General features: G+C 39.9%; 1 protein-coding gene across 2 annotated transcripts; it reads left to right on the top strand.

The window, feature by feature from the left end:
* Positions 1-9,668: 9,668 nt before the first annotated feature.
* On the top strand, positions 9,669-19,166 carry zbtb34 (zinc finger and BTB domain containing 34). 2 transcript variants are annotated; one of them, XM_026187788.2, is made up of 3 exons: positions 9,669-9,978; positions 16,329-16,387; positions 17,460-19,166. In XM_026187788.2, the coding sequence occupies exons 2-3, from the start codon at positions 16,385-16,387 to the stop codon at positions 19,020-19,022; spliced, it is 1,566 nt and encodes a 521-aa protein (XP_026043573.1). In that variant the 5' UTR covers positions 9,669-9,978; positions 16,329-16,384; the 3' UTR covers positions 19,023-19,166. The 2 variants fall into 2 exon arrangements, with proteins under 2 accessions (XP_026043573.1, XP_026043572.1); XM_026187787.2 differs by lacking the exon at positions 16,329-16,387 and having other exon boundaries at positions 9,700-9,978.
* Positions 19,167-22,647: the final 3,481 nt, after the last annotated feature.

Below are 22,647 nucleotides of genomic sequence, written 5' to 3'. Positions count from 1 at the left end.
TCGGTTGATGCAGCCTCAGCTCTCCACGGAATAGCTAAATGCCAGGCAGGCAGTGTGGATAGTTGGGAGTCATCACGGCTAGGGTTACAGTGTGAATTAAAGCTGACACTAAGAAGCGCTCCTCACAATGACCTGCAGAAAAAGGCAGACAAAAGAGTCTTTTTTAAAGTGGGACAAAGGGGAGGTTAGTGGAGATACCTGAGCCCGAGCTGGCCTAGTCTGCGTGTCTGTGGAAGGACGAATGGCTGGTGCCGCGGGACCACCACAGCTAAAAGCTGGCAGGGAAGGAAAACACACTGGAAAGTGCATTCCTGCATAGCCGTAACACCAGCAGAAAGGAGTATGACACACACACACACACACACAGCTGCATGCGAGAATATGCCAAATACAAGGTGTAATTTGTAAGGCATCATTTTCTGGGTATTAATATCAGTGTTGTCAGAGTCCTGGATGGTGTTGTGCTGGGTTCCTCCACTCTGACACACACTGCACATGTTTTATAACGGATCAAAACAGAGAGATTGTCATCAATTTGTTATGCTCCCAGGGGGTACTTTGAAAAGTATATATCAGAAATATCAGTTTCTTTGTGGTAGGATTCATTCAATTATTGCAAAAGACATTTTGAGATTTAATTTGTGGGATTTTTTTGTTTTTATCTGGCAAAAATACTTCAGAGAAAGATCCAGCGCTCTGGTGGCAACACCAAAAGTTTTGCTGTGAATTCCACAGGAGTTTTGGAGTTTTTCATTCGCTGTCACCGTGGTCCTCAGCATGCTTTCACCTCCACCCTAATCCCCCACTTCATCCTGAAAGGCAGGATGACAGCTCTGGCTCTGGTCCTCTCCGTGTGTGTCTGTGTTCACTCCTTTTGACTATAGCAATTTGCACCTGTTCTTTGTGCAGGCAGGTTTCCCCTAGACAGGTAGAACTAATTGTTGGCGTAATTGGGATCATCACAATCAGAACACTCCAGTTAATTATTTTCCTAATATCAAACTATCCATACCCATCTCCACTCACACTGGCTTATCTAAATAATTGATACGCTGGTTGACCTTTTTTTCAGACATTAGATCATTTGCTTCTGGCCAAGCTGACAGCAGCCTGGTTGAAGTTATTGCTTTCTGCAGACATCTCCCAGGGTGCAAAGTGTCCAGACGACAGCCACATTCTTACTCTGGCACTCCGAGGATCACAGCTCACTCTGCGGATGCAGCTCACTGGACTGTTCAGAAATCCATTTGAAATACAATCTTCATATTCACCCTTGCTTTCTCTCTGAGTGTATTCATAAAACATGTCCTGAAACACAAAGGAAAAGCTGCAGTTCTTAAGATGTTTTTTTTTAAAAACACTGAATAGCAAATGTTATCATCCTCAAAACTTGGGTTTAGTCAGAAAATCAGCTTTCAGTCTGTGAAAATAACAAAAATGCTGAGACTGAAACAGGTAATAGAAAGGGTCCAACCAAGTTGTGTTCAGGGTTGTGACACATGGCAAAAAATAAAAATAAAAAATACACACAAACAACAAATTTAGGTGTACTGGAGAGCTGGATGAGAGATTACCAACATAAACACAAAATAGATCTGAAACCTTGTGAAAATGGTTCACAAAGGAAGAGCTGCAGTCTTCATGATTTGTGTTATCATAAAATCCTTTTTATCTATTAATCTATCAAAACACCACATAGGTAATAAAAGACCTTTATGTATAATTTTTTGCTTTCCTTTTGGTATGTTGCTAAATGTAATATACCAAAAAAAAACAAACTAAAAATAATCATATATAACAGCAAATTAATGGCATCTACATTTTTAATGGTCAGTTTGTATTAACACAAGTTTCTATATTAAATGCAAAGTCTGGTACGAGCACACATTCAGACAGAGAAGCCCCAGCAGGAAACCAGCAGCTTATATGTCTCCGGTCTCTGCTGATTAACATGGATAACTTTGACCCACGGAACGAGTGAGGATTCCTGTCTAATTAAATTACTGTCAGTCTTCTAGCCTCCAAATATTGTCTTGAACTTATACCCTGCTCTGTTGCCAGAAACTGTTTACATTATATATGCTTAGTGTTTTCCCCTTTTTCTCCTTAACTATAGATTAGTTTCAGACTTCGGAATGGAGCTTAATTGCTTCACTTTATCTACAAGTGCAAATGGTGGTTGTGTCAAATGTTTTAACCACAAAAAGGCCCAGTAATTAAATGGATGGCTAATTGCACGAAGCCAAAATGATGGCACTGTATTTTTTTTTTTTTTTGGTGCTGTTTTGGGGAACCGATGGAACAGCAATCAAAGGAGATTTGTTTAAGATCATTCATGGTAAACCTGCTGTGTTGGCTACAAAATAACACCTCTAAAAGATTGCACGGAGTCATTTTTTTTTATGTGTCAAGACTTAATAAAAATAATCAAATGATCAACAAGTCTTAAAATTAAATACTGTAAAAGCAACCTGAGGTGGACAAGAACACATGACCTATCACACTCTGTGTTTAAGTTCAGAAACGGTGTCTGGAAAAACTTCCATAGGATATAAGAGAGTAAGTAACAGCCAAGTGCTGATAATCAAATGCATGTGATTAACTAATGATTGGGAAATGTGACCATCTGTATTGCAATGCTAAGGAGGAATGATCTTAGAGAAGCAATTTCCAAGAATTTGAGGTCCACATGTGAAAAACATTCAAAACAGTTGCCAGTCTTCCCCTCAGGGGACAGTACCTGACATGCCTCAGTTAGCATGTTAAATGTTAAAGTTCAGGAAAGTACTAGATAACAGTATTAGATAAAGACTGAACAAGTAGGGCTTGTTTGGAAGGGTTGTCGGGAGAAATCCCTTTCTTTTCAAAAAAGCAAAACAAACAAAAATAAACCCCGCTGTGGCAAATCGGACATGTTTGGGCACAGAACAACATTTAGTGAGAACTTCACACAGCATAACAGCACAACCCAACACCTCAGACCAACTAAACTAAACTAAAGCACAGTGGTGGTGGGCTGATGATTTGGATTTGTTTTGCAGGACCTGGGCACCTTGCAGCCATTGGATCAACCGTAAACTTCCCTGTATACCAAAGTATTCTAGAGGCAAATGCAAGTTTGTGATACAGCTGTTATATAACGTGTTTCCAATTGCCTGGAAACCTCAATGTCGTCCTTCCACAATGCTGAGACTGATCAAATCTACATAAAACAACTATTTCAAGGTACTTTAAGATATTGCTGGAAGATGCTTCTACAAGCTACTGATTAGATTTTTCACATGTTTAAGCGTTTCAGTTTTTGTCTTGATATATAAAACATTAGTATTGCCAGAGTTTGCATTAATTCAGTAAAGTGAAGTCATGATGGACAGACAGATTTCTGAGAGAGCTGGTTATATTGTGAGTCTCACAGGTTACATCACTTATTGCATTGCAGTGGAATGAGGTGCAAAAACATGGCTGTTAGCTCTTTTTCCCCCCTCGAGCCCTTCAAAAGACCTACAGGTGGGACGTATGTGCCATTTTATCTATTTTGCATTACAGGAAGACACAGAATAAAGACCGTTTGACGATATGTCTCTCCAGCTTATAGAGAAGTTTGTGTTCACTTGTTAACATCTAGCAACAGTTCTCTTTATATGAAAAGCATTTGACTTGGCCATTCAAGACACGTCGACTTGAACGTTCTATTAAATATGCATATCTCAAGTGTCCATGTCAGATTCCAAAGTGGACAGTCTAAGATATATGGCACCATTGACCCTCATTGCTTTCCTGCTTCCTCAAGAGAACCTGCCACAGGCTGCATGCCAAATGCTTTAAAATTTAAAGAGGTGATGAAGAAACTATCCAGAGAAGACAAAAACACATCAGTTCTGCCACAATAAGACTTTCCTCTAGCTTCCTTCTAGCCTCTTCCCTCCACTTGATCTGTCTACAGCTCAACTCATTATAGCAGCCTTGTTTTTATATTACGACAGCTCCACATTCAGAGTTACGGTTGTGGTCATGGCTTTGGAAAGCATGGGAAAATCAGATGAGCCTTTCACAGCAAAAGCCCTGTGGGAATGATGAAATTACTGGCTTAGCTTCTAATAGTTTTTTTTGTAATTGCAATCATGTGTAAGTGACCAACATTATCTACATGCCAAGTTTACAAACCAAAGATCCTAAAATACTTCATCACTGTGATTGCCATGTGAACAGTGTCACAAACTGTAAGGATGAAGGAGGCTCAAGAGTGAAGGGAGAGGTTTTTCTTGTCCTTCAGGCCGTTTGCTGCCAGCAGAACACCTGCACTGCACTCAGGCTCCAAGTACTCTGAATCTGACCTCAGCTCTGTGGTATAAGGGTATGTAACTCCTTTGAAATGTCAGAATGCCACATAACTCTATTGTGCCTGACATTTCTCTTGATAGAGGCCCAGATAAAGAAATGTCTTTCTCAAAGCGGTGACTTTGACATACCTTTTTAAGTGCAATGAAGAAAACAAGAACTCCCATATTCTCACTGCAGCTCTTTGATTTTCCACACTTATTGCTAAGCAGCACGTGATATCTCCAGAGGATCTCATAAATGCTTTTGTACTGACCTTAAAACATTTGCTGACCACAAACAGAACCATGAACACCGGGGGTATTTCTCCTGAGAGTGATATTCTCTGACAGGCACACAGGTTCACTGTCTGGTCCTGTGCACTGACCTCTCAGCAGACAGTAGCACCTTCCATTGCTCCAGGCCTTCAGCCTGAAAATCTCTCCTCTGTTGGACAGATTGAGTTCCAGGACCGTCTTCTCTCCTGGGACTGAACCAAGCCGGGGAACCCAACGAGCTTTCGTGGGAGATCACAGGTGCTTATATACAAAATGGCAATTTTCTTCTTCCATAATTCCATGTTACTGCATTACCAGATCTTATCACGAGGCCAGTATCTCATTCCTGAGGTTTTAGACGTTAATGAAAGATGCTTTGCCTCCGGCCACTGGGGGCTAAATCAACAAGCCTAGGATTCCTGTTGGCCTTTGTAGAGGAATACCAAAGACAGAGAGCAGACTGAGCTGAGGTCGGAGACAAAGCACGCAGCTGAAGACAGAAACGCTATGCCCAAAACAAGCTTGTATGCAGCGTAGTAACCCCCCCTCCCAAAAAACTTTTGTCCAGACCAGAGGACTATGATATTAAGTCAGATACCATTGCACTGACACCACCTGTCACGTTCCAAACATTTAAACTGGCTGTGTAAACTGTTATATAAGTTATTATTGTTATACAGTAATGCTTTGACTGCATTTTGATCGGGAGAAGCTAAACAAGCATTGAAGATCAACTGCTTACCTCTACTTTTAGCTATTCTAAACTATTTATTTATCTCTCCTGAAGCTATATTAAGCTACTTGCCCTTTAAAAATCTTACTTAACTGTTTTTTACCATCTTTAGCTGATCAATTTATCCTCAATAATGTATTCACCGCCTTTATCTCTGCACGTTATGCTATATATACCAACTTTCAGTTGTTTAAGTAGCTCTCTCGCCTTACTTTGCCATACTTTTGTCTGATTTTTGTGTTTTTTACGTGTGTTTAATGCTTTGTCTTTTTTTTAAGTACTAGTTGAACTTCTTCTTCTTCATTTTCCATGTCCTCCCTGTCTCACCTTTAAAACCTCTGGAGTACAAGTACCCCTGGCTTGGAATCACCAATCTAGTGCACTCTGGCAAGCCAAGTTAAAAAAATATTGCCTTTCTTATTATTCCCAGGCCACACATGATAATTATCACCGACACAGTCGCGATGTACCATCACATAAACAGAAATATTAAAAAGGACGTACTTGATCTTCGTACACTATGGTATAATAACACAAAATAAATGGCGTATTTCTCTTTTCACCGGAGAATTAAGCCATTTTGATAATTACTTTTTATGCCCTTAGTGTGCGCTGGTATGAGAACAACCTCAACAATATGTGTTGAGGATATGTAATTTCAGCCACTTAGGATCATTAAAAAGAGATCATATTGAATATCACTTCTAGAAAGGGAAAGAGAAAGCGAGAAAGAAATAAAGAAGAGATTTGTTTGTCAGTCAATTCCGACCCACTCAATCTCCTTAGCCTTGTGAAAGACGTGGCGGGGGGAGAGAAAGGGTCGGGGTCAGCTTTCTGTAAATCTTCTGATGAAATGTTGACAAAACAGCCAATTTTCTGTAATTTCGCTGCAGCCCTCTTTCAGCAGCTTACTCACTCAGAACCCCTTCATTTCAAACAGCAGCGCACCGCGACCTCTGACATGTATCTCGTCCCCGACTTCTTTGGCCTGGCAGAAAGACGTAACAGTTGTGCCTTTTAGGTCAGGTGGACGCCGTTTAAGAAGCCAGCTTCATAAAGGAGGCCTTTGTCTCTCGAGCGGGCTCTCTTGGGCCCCAGTAAAAGGATAAGAAATGTAGTTAATAGCTCAGGAGTGGCCTAATCATCAGCTGCCATTACTGCTCCAATATCAGCGGAGATGACAGACTTATCAATAACAAAGGCCCAGCTGAAGCCTCCACCGCTCTGTCATTTTGATCTTTGCTCCACTAATCAGAGCTTTCATTTGAGCTAAGCACCGGGCAGCACACCTCTCATTCTCTTCATGCTGTGCCAGATATCACTCATCTTTACAAGCCACTCTGTATTCCCCCAACCCCAGGCCACCATTTCCACAAATTGGCTTAATTTCTCAGGCAAATACATGACACATCTGAGAGCTCATTATCCTCGCAGTGGACTAACTGCTAAAACTCTTCTAGCGTTTGAAGGTTTGCCTTGAATGGCTTTGGTTGGAGTCCAGCTGATCCTTAAAATGAAATAAAGATATGTCAAACTGACTATCAATGTGCTATATGAATATTTCATAAGATTATACTGTGTTTGGCTTAATAGTGACCTCTAAGCACAAGACAATTTTAATTTAGGTTGCTTCAACAGTTTGTCCAAAATAGACTAAAGTGTAGTCATTGCACACACTATCTTTTGTAAGAAGACTCGCGATTATTAAAAAGAAATGAACTATGCACAGTATAACAATTAGTGTCATTACCCTAATTTAGTAAATTACCCTTATGCACACAACTGCATATTCTAAAGTGGATAATAAATGCATTTTAATAGCAATGCACATAGTATAATGTCAATATTTACCTTGCCCAGTCTTCCACAAACAGCTCCTCCATCAAGGAGAAACCTGAGAGGGACCGAGGGGTGCTCCCGCACCTGGACGGGCTGGCCCTTTCATTTACAGTCATGGTGAGGATCAAGCACTGAATGGCTAAGACACCTGCTATTGGGAAATATGTTCTCCATCAGTGAGCTATAGACTATTTCTGGACAGGAGGACTGGGAGACCATTGTTCTCACCAGCACCGACAGCCAAGGTATTCTGGGACTCTTGGCACACATAAAGGACAATGTGTTATTCATGTTAAGCTTGAAAATTGGGCTACTTATTCAACATTACCTAACAACCTGTTTGGTGCGAAATGATCATAATTGCGAAAAATAAATAAATAAATACAATTTTCCAATTAAAAGCTCAAATTTTGATCAAATATAATCGATGAAGCAAAACCATGGATTATGATGCTTTATGAGCGAAATCGCACAAATGTCCCTCTTTCGAAAAAAGAACAGAAATACCTATCTTTAATATAAAGTAATAACCTGGTCTCAGGCTTAACATAAAACAGTGGAGCTCCTTATTTCCACAGTTTGATACATGATATGTGCTTCTTAAACAAATCATCTGCTCTGTGCTCCTATACAGTCTTACACAGGGGGCAGGCTTCGGGGATTTTGCAATGTCATCTGGGATTAAAAAGGAGCAGCACATCAGAGCCCCGGGCCACACCACCTGGAGCCCCCTATACGATCCCCTGGCGCTGCACCACTCAAAACCAGCCCCATTAGCTTACCACCAAATAATTCCCGGTCAACCAAATGACACCGAGCTAACAAAGGCCCCATTTCAGAAAAGATTACAACTCCAACAGGAAACCCTTTGATTATGAGTTTGTTTGAAATGTTATCAATACCACGATCATTCTTGCGGATCAACAAAACCATCTCTAATCACCATACCTTGGCTGCACCTTCAGTTGTGCATCAAGCTCCTGGAAAAAAAGAGATGGGGGAAAAAAAGCAAATCATGGTCGAGGATAGAGGAGTGACTTGTTTAACAAGAAGCACGTGCAATGACAAAGCGATTCCTTTTTCTACGCCGATCACCCACCTGCACACAGATTAGGTCAGATATTCACCTGAGCTGCCAACCTGTCACTCACACTTTAAAAGAAAGAGAGAAAGAAACACACACAGCGCACATTCATTCCTCTCCACCACAAGGAGCATAGAAAGTCTTTCTAAGAGTAGACCAAAGACAGGTGTGTTTGTCCCTTTTACCAACAGAAAAACAGACACCATATCAAGTTTGATACAAAGAGCAATAATATTAACATCTGGGGAGGTTACATTTGATATTTACACATGAATGGGTTATGAAAGATAAAATGAAATGAGCAAAGCTTTTATGCAAAAATTAAATATATATATATATATATATATATATATATATATATATATATATATATATATATATATATATATATATATACTTGCGGGGCTTCTTTGAATACCGTTAAGTGCACATAAAACAGATTACAGCAGGGAAGAAATCAGTATTTCAGTGAGAGCCAAATTAAAATAGTGTTTACCTAAACTCCTCCTACACTGATATTCTTTTATACTATGTCATTATTGGTCGATTTATTAAATTAATTATAGAATTACGACCAACAATGTTTATTTCTACTATGTGAGCCAACACTGGGCTTTATGAAACAGAACATTTCCTCATTCTGCTGAGTTCCAGTGTTTTCCTCACTCGTCCATGGGCATTCACCACATGGTTCAAAGCCAGAGAAACACATTTACATTTTTGCACATCACTTACATTCAGTTTAGCAATTTACTATTATTTTTATTATTAACAATAATGTCATTGTTTAAATTGGATGATTCCCTTGCTATCCCGATGTACGTTTTGAAAGCTGCGCGTCACTGTGAGAGGTCGAGATTGTGTTTCATCAATTTAGTCTCTGGCGCCCCTTTGTGGTAGAAGGGAATTAATGGTTTTTAATGTATAATGCCAGATTATCGTAGATTTACCAGAAGTATTAACAAAGCACGTTGGAAAAATATAATAAAGTAAGAATATATATACATATATTACCAACTCTTATGAACGCAGAGTTGACTAAAGCTGTCGAAGCAGTTTGATCAAACGAGTCAGAGTTTAAGACACTTGGTAATAATGCAGATGTTTTGGTAATAATCTTATGCTTCTAAACTAAACAATAAAATGTGTGTGTGTGTGTGTGTGTGTGTGTGTGTGTGTGTGTGTGTGTGTGTGCATCTTGGGGGCGGAGGGGGGAGGTGGGGGTCTCTACACAGCTGGAAAGTGCCGGTATAACTTGATTCCAATAAAGCAAACGATAGTTTTACCAAATTTACAAGATTATAGAGATAAAAAATACAGATTTATAGAGCTTAGCAAAAGTGAAAGCACGCGAATCTGACGTACACTGCCGCGTTATGGGCGTAGACGTATAAGAGAATGTATAGCCACGTTATCTGTAGAAAACAATCAGAGCGCGACTGTGGGTTACTTTACATTTATTTTTCCGCCTGTGCGCGTCCTCCATCACGTTCTATACTGGGAACACGATGTTACAGTATGCAACGCTGACATGAAGCAAGGGAGGGGCTGCTGCAAACCACGCTGATAGAATGAATGTAAAGAGCCTAAAGAACACTTCCTGTTGATGCAAAAATTGCAGCAGCAACTGTCTGACACATCTGGACTAGAGAGGGGGGGAGGCCTGGCTGTAGCGTTAGCGAACCACTGAAGGGAATGGACAACGTTTAATGCTAATCTGCAAGACGGTGAGTTTGGTGGACTTAAGATCTGGCATGGACTGGTGACCATAAATACGCTTGTAAAGTCGGCTCTTCTGTGCTCTCGCAGTGTGAATAATGAGGAGTTATTACCCGCGACCGCTAGCAACTAATTGCTAGTTAACGTTAGCTCCTAGCTAGCACTGGTCGCTACTGAGCGGTTGCTCCTAAAGCTAGTTCTGTTAGCATAAGCTAACTAGCATGATACCGCTTTCATATGACAGCCTACATAGTTTGTGCCCGTGTTCGACGTTGTTGCCTAGTTAAATCGTGTGAGGGTGTCAAGCTTTTTTAAAGCCACAGAAAACGTGTTCAGCTCGTTAGCTTACACAGGAATAAAGTCTCTTTGAAAGTTATGTATTTTTTTCTGGAATAAAGCTCGATTCTAGGGTAGCTAATGTGGCTAGTTAGCCGCTGCTTGAGCGGTGCTTGATACTTTTGGATGTCTCGGCCCGGTGAACTGAAGCAAATTTGTAACCCACCTTAATCTAACTAGAAGATACCGCAGAAGTGAGAAGCAGGGGAGATGTAAACAGAAAGCCGGTGGCTGTAAATTGTCAAGCTAGCGCTAACATTAGCTGCTCCGCAGAGTAGACCCCCCCTCCCCAAATCAGTAACTATCAACGAAGCGTTTGCATTAAAGTTTGAGACACCCTGCATTGGCTCCGCAATGGAAAGACATGCATGTGCGGTTAGATAGGCGCTGCATGCTAATATTCTCCCATGCACAAACCAGGGTGACACAGGTAAAGGGAGCTCATAATAAGTTAACGCACCAAATTAGCTGTAACGGTACGATTTATTTTTAACCCTATTGTTCGTTCCCAGGGTGGCATCGGTCCCCCATTTATTTTACATATCAGATAGTAGCCTGCATCTAATTTCGTTTTCATAAGGCAGGTTTTAAACATAAAGACTAAAGAACATATCAATGTAGCAGGGCTCTTTGGAAAAGTCGGTGCCTACTAACTCATAGTGATGTTACAACTGTGAAGGGCAAAGTGCAGAGACATCATGGCGAGCTGTCAGACACATTATAAGGAATACCTGGGTTCATTGTCACCAAGCACTTGTGCTTATTGCTGTTGTCTTATATTTTCCATTTAAATGTGTTGATAATTTACAAAGAAACCACCAACTTGTGTTATTCGTTAATAACTATATCGGAAAACAGTAGTAATATCATATATATTACGAGTCATGTTAGATCAGAGTGGGACTAATACAGTTAAGAGTTGGCAATATGGTTTAAACCCGCCCAACTGTCCGCTTTTGTTTTTTGTTTTTTTTGCTTTGCTTTCTGTTTTGGAGAAGCAGCAATATTGCGTTATGAAACACAAGACAGTTAGCAGGAGAGTTAGCTGTGTACATTGTTATATGCTAAAACAGCTCTGTGTTGTAACCTGGTCATTTAGAAGATTATTGGGGCAATATAGTGACTGCCTGTAGTAATTTTGTCTGTTTCAGTTACATTACAGTGCCATGCAAATTTCAAAATAATAATAATTTCTCCACTGTGTTTTTGTCATGATTTGTGATGTTTATCTCTCAATTCTTTATATAAATGTTACTGTGTTGATGTTCTTTTATATTATAACCTAAACTCTAATATTTTCTCATGCATTTCCTTAAATTGTCTTATTAAATTGTACAGTATTTATAACAAAGTAAAATGTAGACATGCGATAACTGCTTTGCTACCATCAGTAGTTGTAACAGTGTAAGATTTGCTCCAGGTATAAATACAGTGTAGTGAAGTGATGGCTCAGCTAATTGCTGCTGGTCATTAAAAGTGCTGTTCATATGATGTAGAAAATTTGTCAGGGAATGCGTGACAACTGATCCAGAAAAGGAAAAGTCATAAAGTATTGTTGTTTGTGTGAACTGGGTTGCCCTTTAACTAAACCTGGCACAAACAGTTTGTGCAAATTTTACTGGACAAGGTTGTGTGTGGATCAATAATTGTTGTAACACTGCAATAGCGATAAAGATTATACTGCTTGAAACCCTGTTTATTCCCCCCTAAATGATGACGCCTTTGTAAGGAAAATGCATTTGTGGGTTGAGCTGCTGAGTCAAGGATGTTGGTTGCACCCATGAAAAACTTGACAGAGTGGTTTTTATCATAGACTACCTCCAGAATTTGGGAATGGAGAGGGTTGAATGGGCTTCCTGCAGTCCTGACCCGAATCCCGTTAAACAATTGTGTGATAAACCTGGGTGTGCAGTTTGCGCTAGAGTGATCAACACAGCCCCTCTAGCTCACCAATGCTGGTTTAAGCATGGGATGCCATCCGACAGCAATGTGTAATCAAGTTGGTCACCAGCATTAGGAGTGGGTGGCAGGCTGTTCTGGCTATGTATGGTTCTTCCAGGTGCTACTGAGACCCCAGTTTGTTGAATTAAGCCCCTTTTCCATTAGGATCGACTTGGCACAGTTTGCCATGGTTTCCAGGGTTTTCCATTAGGTCCAAGTACCTGGTACCAGGTAATTTTTTAGTACCTGCTTGGCCAGGTTTCCAGGGAATCCAAGCAGGTTCTAAAATGTCACATCGTCAGACTGCACCAATTAGCTGGTCAGTAGTGTCACTAGGATGAGTCATGAGAGCGTCTAGTTGACGAAAATCAAAACCGCCATTTTTGTTTTCCGTGAGTCTGATGAAAAGCCACAGACCAAACACCAGGTATGTTCTTGCCTTGACATCCACCTTTTTTGTAACATTCCTGTCGCATATTAACTATGTCGCGGCACGCTCCTACACGTTGCCATGATAATGACCGCACGAATCAGGAGGCACTAAATTATAATGGAAAACCAGTTGATCTGAGAGGAGTCGAGTCCATCCAAGTAGGTACTAATTTATAATGAGCTTTAATGAATTGTAGAACTGCCAATAACTCTCATTTCTTCATATTTTAATAATCCAATCTAATAAACAACACCAAACAAGAGTCAATTACAGAATAAGCTGTTTGGCACTGGCAGAGAAGATTTGCCAAGTTTTTCATGGATGCAACGCCTATACTTATCTCTGCTGCTCAACCCAAAAATTCATTTTCTATAGGAACATGGCACCATTTAAGAGGAAATAAGCAAACTTTCCAAAATTACAAGATGTATTGCAAAGAAGCATTGTTACAGTAAAGAATTAATCGACTAAACACAAATATCCTTACCTTTTGTGCTAAGGTTAGTTACTCCTAACTAAATTCTTCAGCTGCTGCTTGTAGTGAATGCATATGATGAAAAAGGAACGATAACATTAACCTCCTCGTATGTTATCTAGAATCTTATCTTTGGGGAGCACACTGTCACCAACAAGTCATGTGAATGCTTACATTGCTGTATGATTGTGTTAGTCAATTGTTCCTCATTAGTGGTTTATGAATGTAAGTACTTTGTGTGTGTGTGGGGGGGAGTGCAGTAAGATTATAGATATGGATGGTTTCTACTATAAAGTTTTCCACTGTGTTCATCTCATAAGCATGTGAGTAGGCAGAAACGAAGGATGAGCATTTTCTTGAATTCCACTTATGTACTGCAAACAAATTTAATAAGCGAAGACACCCAAAGGCTAAGCATCCAATATTTAGCTCTGCTTTGTGATATTTTACTAAGCCTTAACGTTTTTCAGAATGTGCCTTATTTTCACTCCTAAGAGTCTCACATCGTACCCTCCCCTAGGTGTATCACAATCTAGTTTACTTTTGTGTGTGTGTGTGTGTGTGTGTATATATATATATATATATATATATATATATATATATATATATATATATATATATATATATATATATATATATATATATATAATTTTTTTTTAAATCTCATTAAAAATGCTCCCCGAGCCTTTTGCTTGTGAGGCACTTCTGTCCTGATGTTGAAGAAAGCATACAGTGTTTGCCTGCTGACTTAGACTTTCAGTGAAATGGCAGCATTTTAGAATCCAAACTTTGTGTGACATCTTTCCATCACTGTTACGCTGATGTTTTGGTTATGTAAAATATCCCTTTCTTTTTTACCTGCCTACATGAAGCAGCTGTATCAGATTGGTCTATTACCAGACAAGGAACTTGAGCCACAGATGTAATTTTTGAGCTGAGTTTAAACATTTTCAGCTTTCCCATGTGAGCCAAGCATGTGACCCTCACTCAGCATGTGCATCTCAACTACTGAGCATGCATTCTTTGGCTGCCCTTCCACTTGGCTCCTTCTCACATGCATGCTGTTGGCAGCCATTGCTAGAATCTTTTTTTTTTTTTTTTTGCGCATGTGTATGAAGATGTTGTATTTGAATGCTGCCTATGGAGGAAGTGAAACTAATGCATGTCTGCTTTAGGGTTCTTTATGTTTTGTTACCACTTCTCCTTTCCTAAACCAGGATCACGACATATGGTTTGTTGGACAGGTGTCTTGGCACGCTTTGGCAACTAGATAAAGTGTTCCCAAAGTGCTGACAGGGACTAAATGCACAGAAGATCATGCTGAATTGCCAGCAAGGGGGCAGGAGGGATGGAGGAGGTGCAGAGGGATAGATTATTTAAGGGCAGATGGAGTTGAGAGGGAGGAAGTCTATTCTGGAGAACTGACACACCAGTTAAGGTTTGCAAGATAAATGTATTCGCTTTTACAAACAGAAGTGTTCCCAGTGTTGTTTAACTAGTTTGTCTAGGAAGGCAGGATTTCCATTTGTTGATACTTTTTAATCCACCTTAAATCAATATATTATTGTTGAAGCTTAGTGTGCCAGTTGTCAACATTGGCCCCTCCACTTTGATGGGGGCATGAAAGTGAAACCCTGAAAGTTGCAACTTTTAGGTTGTAAACCTTTTAATTTAGCTATTGGAGGTATGCTCATCAAGAAAGAACAGCTCAAACAGCAAATTTAAAAGACGGTGTACTTCCTCTTGCTCATGCTAGGTATGAAAAAAGGTTTTTCTTTTTAAGAACGGTTATCTTGCGCTCATCTTCCAGGCAGAACCAGATTTTCTTCTTTCTCTGCCAAACAAGGTATACACATATCTTTATGGCACGACTAACTGCCTGATATAGCACAATGCAGTCAGTGTATGCGGGACACAGGAACATAATCTCTCTATCACTTTCATTTCTTAGAGTTACTTTACTTTCAACTCCCTCTTTACTAGCAGCAGCGAGTAAGTAGTAAATGTAAGGAAGTTTAAAGACATTAAACTATAGGATAAAGCATGGGAAACTGAAATTCTCTATTCAATAATAATTACACTTTATTAACTTTACATGTTGCCTTCCAAGAAAATTACCAAGATATCCAGCACTCCTACTTTACACTACTATGGACTATACAGTACTTGAGCAGCTCCCTAGAAGTAAATGTAGACATTATTGCCTAATTGTCCACCAGACTCTGGTAGGCAACTTTGGTCAAAAATGGAAGCAGTTTTGAACAAAATGTTTTTAAATGAACGTCAACCAGTTTTCGAGATTCAAAATTCATAGCTGATTCAGCAAGTTGCCCATTTCCTAAGGTATTTCCACTATTGTGTTTGAGTGTTGTTATGATGTTGTTTTCTTGAAAAACTGTCTCTGGTCTGTGTTTGACTTTACTTTCGATATATACCTCTCCTTGTTTCACCAGAGCACATTTTTCCAGAAAGTGTGATGTTGTATTTACTGTCAGGCCTTAGTTTGCAAGGGCTGTTACCTAGCTTGCTTCCCATGCAGGTCAAGTGCATTGTGTCGCTTTATAACTGTAAATGCATGTCAGCAGAGCAGCAAGTCTGGACAAACTGGCAGCCGTTTGAGCTCACTTGTAGCCGTTTGTACTTACAGTGAAATGACTTTTTTTCAAATGACTTGAAGCTCTTCTCTGAGGTTTTTACGTAATTATTTTCTGAAGATTTTAGAGAGCTTTTGAGATCTTCCCATGATAATGCTACATTCTTCAGAGCTGAAAGAATGAAATCAGATTCCACATTGTTCATTTTCAAAGCACCTACCATCCAGACATTACTTCAAAAACATGGTTTCATCTCATTGTCTTCTTTTGACCATATCTGTTGAAATGAATTGTTTGTTTGGTGGTTTATCTGCAACTGAGCAGTACAGTTGCAAGTGCTCTGGCCAGGACTAACTTCCCTTCATCATAATTACTGACATTTGGGATCTTTTTGGTGTCTGTCCATCTGGGTTTTAGATATACATTTACAGTAGGCTCAGGTGTTGTCAACAACTGTAGTCTCTTATCTTCTCTCTGCTTCACATGTCCTACTGCACTAATGTCCAAGAAATTGATAGAACGTTCTTAGAGGAGACGTTCCCAAATTGAAACTAAAGCGAGTTGATGTGTCATCCACAGCACAGACTGGGAAAACCTGACAGAGGATTATCTAACAGTCACATCAGAAGAAATAAATGGTAAATGGACTGGTTCTTATATAGCACTTTTCTACTCAAACACTCAAAACACTCCATAAAACATGCCTCATTCATCCAGAGTTTCTTTCTACACCTAAGTGTGTTCAATCTAAAATTCACAACCATTCACACTACACTGAACAACTTGGAGAGCAACTTGGGGTTCGTATCTTGCCCAAGGATACTTTAGCCAGCAGACTGGATTATTCAGGTTTTGAACCACCGACTTTCCGATTAGTAGGTAACCTGCTTTACCTCGTGATCCACAGCCAACCCAAAGCCATGGCTGAGAATCTAATAATTGCCTCGTTGCTGTAATTTATTGCAGGGGCACTGTTTTGGCAAAAATTTAAGTGAGCTACGTGGTTCAACCAAGCATCTTTTTTCACATTGTATTAAGCACTCAGTTTGTGCTGCTTTTAAACAGCATGTGTGTGCACATACAGGTTGAGAAATGGCTATTAAGAAATGGCTTTGGTAAGGTACCGAAGTTAAAATTTGACATGTCACAATCAGTCCAGCAACTGGCAGTGACAGTTGCATTCCTAGACAACCGTGTGTGTGTACATGCAGTGCAACCAAAAACCAACTGGTAGTCAATTCATCCAGTTGCCTGTAGCAGATATATTAGTCTATATATTAGTATTATATTATATTATATATTAATCACCCTAATGCATATGTAATTAACACAATTATTATTCACATATTCATGTTGGTGGTTAATGCCAATGAGAAAAGCATAAAATCTTGAATGTTTGAAGGTTGTTAGGGTAAAGAGTGAACTTGAAAGAAATTGGAATCTATCCATCCATTTTCTCCTGCTTGTCTGATAGTGGAGTTCATTTTTTGTCAAATTTTAAAAATGCTTTGAGGAGCAGTTTAAACCTACTTAACATTATAGTGTTAATGAAGGTATGATTTAGTGCAGGGCTTGAATGACATGGCATTAGTTTCTGCACAAAGCTGATTGTATACATGGCCCAGTGCTTTTTTGTACCTTGAAGCTATTAAAATGTTGCAGTTTAATATGACAACATCTGATATTTTGTCTTTTTTCTTCTCCCATCAGGCTGTCAACAAACTGGAGAAACGTATACAAGAAATGGACGACGGCAGCTACATCGAGTTTGATGTGCCGGAGTTCAGCAACACTGTTCTGACCCAACTCAATGAGTTGCGGCTGCAAGGGAAGCTGTGCGACATCATTGTTCACGTTCAGGGCCAGCCCTTTCGAGCCCACAAGGCCGTGCTGGCAGCTAGTTCACCCTACTTCCGTGACCACTCAGCTTTGAGCACCATGAGTGGCCTTTCCATTTCAGTCATCAAAAGCCCTGAGGTGTTTGAACAGCTTCTTGCTTTCTGCTACACAGGTCACATGTCCCTGCAGCTCAAAGATATTATCAGTTTTCTCACCGCTGCCAGCTTTCTGCAAATGCAGGCAATCATTGACAAGTGCACCCAAATCCTGGAGAGCCTCCATTCCAAGATCAGCCTCCCAGTTAGTGTCAGCAGCCCAGAGAAAGACAGCTTGCAGACTAGCCGCAACGGGGTCAATGACAGCAACCTCTTCATAAATCCCACCCAGATCTCCCCCCCTTACTACTCCCGACAGACTCAGGCAGGGAATGAAGTGCGCTTGGAGCTGGGAGGAAAAAGCCTGGGCCGGGTGAGACAGCAGCAAGAGGAAGGCCACTCGGATCGTGGCAGTAGTGATAGTGTGTCAGAGCACGATGCGCCCGTGGAGGGAGAAACAGAGCAAGTGGAACTGATTGGCAAAGATGGGCAAGTAACAGATGTGCATGTGAAGATAGAAAAGACCGATAGGCCCACTTATTCAGACAGTTCCTCAGCTGGTGATGATGGCTATCACACAGAGTTGGTGGATGGAGACCAGGTAGTGGCTGTCACTGTGGGCTCTTATGGTCCTGTAATCCAGCCTGCTTCCTATTCTTACTCAGGGCTGTCCTCCCCGTGCTTTGTCAACCTCAGCAACACCAGTCCTTCCCGCTCCATTCTCAGTGGCTTCAGAGGTGGCCGAGCCAGGGCAAAGCGCCCGTTGGCTATCCCCGCAGGGGTGCTGAGTCATATTAAACCAGGCTCAGACGATGGCGAATCAACTGTGGGACCCACAGGGTTGGAAAACGATGTGCGAGAACGTAGCCTACGGAGCCAGTGGTACCCTTACAATGAGAGACTCATTTGCATCTACTGTGGAAAGACCTTCAATCAGAAAGGGAGCCTGGACCGCCACATGCGCCTGCACATGGGAATCACCCCATTTGTTTGTAAATTCTGTGGCAAGAAGTACACAAGGAAAGACCAGCTGGAGTACCACATCCGTGGCCACACGGACAACAAGCCCTTTCACTGTCAGATCTGTGGGAAATGCTTCCCATTTCAGGGCACCCTTAACCAGCACCTGAGGAAGAAGCACCTGGGAGCATCAGAGGGCAGCAATCACATGGACTCTCCAGAGAGGATGGAGGGAAGCTCAGGTCAGAAGGACCAAGAAGATACGTCTGAGGGGATGGCCTTTGAGGCACAATATGCAGAAGAGGCACCAGCCAATGAAATGGAGGAGAGTTCAAAGTGCAGTCCAGAGGAGGCTCAAGCATCAAGATGTGATTTTTAGGTCCTGCTTCAGGTTAAGGAAGCTTTAAGAAATGTTTATTTCAGCGCAATTTAAAGGACTCTCCTCTTTTTGAATCAGCTCCCGCTACTATGGACCTTTCTTTCATCGAGGGTTTCTGTCAGTTTTGTGAAAGTTAGATGCTAAATACAGAGAGAAAATGGGTGCTTTATAGAAATCGGATTCGTTCAAGTAAAGGGAGTAACGACTTACTATTTTTAAGGTGGTCCCAATAATCAAGACCCCCGGATTGATTTCTCTTTTTATCTTTCCATGTTTTTTAAAACATATTTACAGAGTTATATAGGCATGTTGCAATAATTGATAATGTGAAAGCTCTGGTAAGATGCTTGTCATATCACCTTTTTACCTAACCTGTTTTTGCACATGTGGCCACAGGAGGCCACTTACACACAAGGAATGATTTTTCTGCCAGTGCAAAGCTTCGTGTGACATATCCGTTCAATACCTCATGATGCAACTACATACTCATAATAGACAGTATTTTAACTTAAATGAAACTCACCAGGTTCTACCTCATAGCCAAGAACCTACCAGGCACAGATGTGTTCAACGTTTAAAATCCGTTCTAGGTTTTTTGTACAGTATCTTATTGCCAAACCCTGTAAAGAATATTCTTTCAACACAAAGCCTTGATACTTAGGGGAAATATTCCTTGCTGATTGTATGGATTAGGGACAAAGTCCTTGTCAAATGTTTCATGGTTAGCCAGGATAACATGATTAAGAAGGTGCTATGTTATGAGTAGAAAGCTTGCTGGCCTACTTGTGTGCTATTGGGCAAATATGGAGAGCAGAGTAAGAGACATTTCTCTGTTATTTTTCAAGATAAAATTTTTTTTCTTCAAAACACTTCAGGATTTTATCTCTCATCACTACTGGAGATCTCACTCTGTCAGCCTAGGCGTGGTTTTAGATGCTGCCATCCATGTAATGGATGAATCTCATCCATACAGTGAAGTAATTTGTATTCCTCTATATCCCCTGTATGAGGTTTATTCAGAACTATTGTATATGTTTTTGTTTTTTCCTGGGGTTCCAGTTTGATACTCAGTGTCTAACAGAGGCAGGGAGTACTCATTGTAAACTCAGCACACCAGGAACAGCTCTGGATGTGTTCACCTAAATCACTATAATATACTAGTCTGAACAATATGCAAGCAGAAAGAACAAAGGAATCTCAGCCATTGTGACATGGTTTTTCTTCCATTATTTGAAAGAGCTATGGGTTTGTTTTCCATTGTGTCCTCTACAATTGGACAGTTAATCTGTGATATTCATTTTCTGCATTGTTCAGGGTCAGGTGCAGACTTGTAACACGTTTTCCTCATTTTGTCAAGCCCACTTTATGGTATTGTCAAGGTTAAGAGGTAAATGTTTTAAGAGGTAGCTGATGATCCAAAGTATCGATGCACTTTGCAGAGTTAGCAGTTTGGGTGAGTGCTGTCCCAGTAATAAAATGTGCTAATCTGTCTTAATTGTGATGATTTTTACTCTGAGTAAAAATGTCTTGAGCTTTGATGAGACTCTGCAATCACATAAATACTTTTGGCTACAAGTCACATATATGGTAACATTGCATTTTATCTATACTATTTGAATTACGGGGATGGGGTGTTGTGGGAATATAGAGATTTATTTCCATTGTGATTTAAAAATTCATATTCACATTTAAAAGGCACTTAAAAGGCCTGGTTGATGATTAGAATTTGCTAATTTAAAGCTCAGCTGGGTGGTTCCTTTTGTGCTATTTTTGCTTTCTTACTCGCCATCCAGCTGGTTAATGCCTTTATTTTTGAAGAGCACCTGCTTTATGCTTTTATTTTGTCCCAACTGGTCCATGCTGAATTTGTGTCAATGAATTGAGAATTGATTGACAATTTTATAGTTTTCATATTATTTCCTACGTTGTGTGCATTTGGTGGAAGAATCTTGTGTTTTGTTGCTTATGTCAGATTTTATATTAAGAGTGCAGTCCTTTTTATTCCTTTGAATGTGCATTCGTTGTCTTTACTCATCGACAAACCAAAATTTGGATAATTTTGCAAAATCGGTATAGCTAGCTTTTCATTGTCTTTAGTGTACGAATTTATCACAAACACTCTTAATCATCATCACCAATGTCTGTCTGTCAGCATATACAGTACTTTTTTAGATTAATGTTTTCCAAGTCAAGTATATTTTTGTCAGCGGGCGATGTGCGCAGGGTTGCCAGCTGATCTGACCTCAACAAAATCAGTTTCTGATTCATGTTAACCTCACTACGATAATTCTTGCCCTTTATTTGAAGACAAAAAAAACAACAAGCATTTCTTCTTGGAATATTATCAGCAAGGTTTTGTGAATAGGGTACAAACTGCTAAAATATTTTTGTGCCAAAAGACAACACCAAAGACTAATAGGGGATGATTTTTTTTTCTGGTAAATTTTGGCTGGATTGTGTAATTGAATGCTCGTTAGGAAGAATAGGTTCTTAATTTAATGTAAGACTAATTCATTGCAATTTGCAAAAGAATGTATGTTTCCCAGTTTATAACAATCACTTGTGTAGAAAATAAATAAATGAACAAGCAGAAATTAAGTAGCAGAGTCATAAATAACATAACAATACTAAGCCATAAAAACAAGGTATAAAAGTTGTGCAGTAGGTAATGTAATTGTTTAAAGCCAGTGTAAAAAAGAGAGACTGCTTCACAACAAGTGGCATCTTAAACTTAGTGCCTTGCCACAAGCTTTATGTTTTAGATTCTGGCACTTGGATTTTTGTGCCTCTTTACTTTTGGAATGGAATAAATGGAGAGATTATGATGAAATATGGCTGCATCTTTTATTGTGAAGTGGAGCCAAGAATGAATAGAAATTAAGTCATGTCATTCTTGTCCATTTTGTACTAGTCTACTTAAGCTCTGCCCCTAATTTTCACTTGCTATCACTGGATTTTTATTTTATTTTATTAGTCTGTGACATGATGGGCAACTGATTTTAAAGTGTAACTGATTTTGTAGCATTTGATTACAATCAGATGAGGCAAACTTGTTCCCTGCAAGCCGCTGCCCCATAGTCAGAGGCTATACTAAATCCCCTCCTCTTTAACGACCGAGGACAATCTAATCAATGTACTGTAGTTTATGCATTTAAGTAGAGACAGGAGATGCATGAGAACAGACAGGATATTTAGCTGATAGTAAACTGAGTATTTGTGCAGAAAAATATCTTACCTACATATACTGTAGCTGAATTGCACGCTGCTCAGCCAAAAAATTGTGTACAATTGCCAATTTTTTAAAAACTTTTTTTTCCTGTCATTGATTGTGCACTTACTTTTTGTTGTTGTTTTTTGGTTAAAAGTACATACCAGTTCTATCCGATGAGTCTCCTTTATCTCTGTAGTTACCTGTTAGGGACTCAGTTATCTTAAAGGCCTCAATCACTTCTGTAAGGACCTCTCCCCTCGAATGGTGCTTTGAAATTCAGTTTTCTGTCCTCAGCAAGCAAGTCCATGTTTTTGTTGTAGGTGAACAGGGGCGTAATTGTTTAAATGTTATTCATGTATCATAGTTATGTACGTGGCAGTACACACCTACAAAAACCAACTAAACTTGATAGAC

This window comes from Astatotilapia calliptera, chromosome 12, assembly GCF_964374335.1.
Source record: "Astatotilapia calliptera chromosome 12, fAstCal68.1, whole genome shotgun sequence".
In the NCBI taxonomy this organism is placed as follows: domain Eukaryota; kingdom Metazoa; phylum Chordata; class Actinopteri; order Cichliformes; family Cichlidae; genus Astatotilapia; species Astatotilapia calliptera.
Note: the sequence above shows the minus strand (reverse complement) of the source record. Positions and strands in the feature narration are given on the sequence as shown.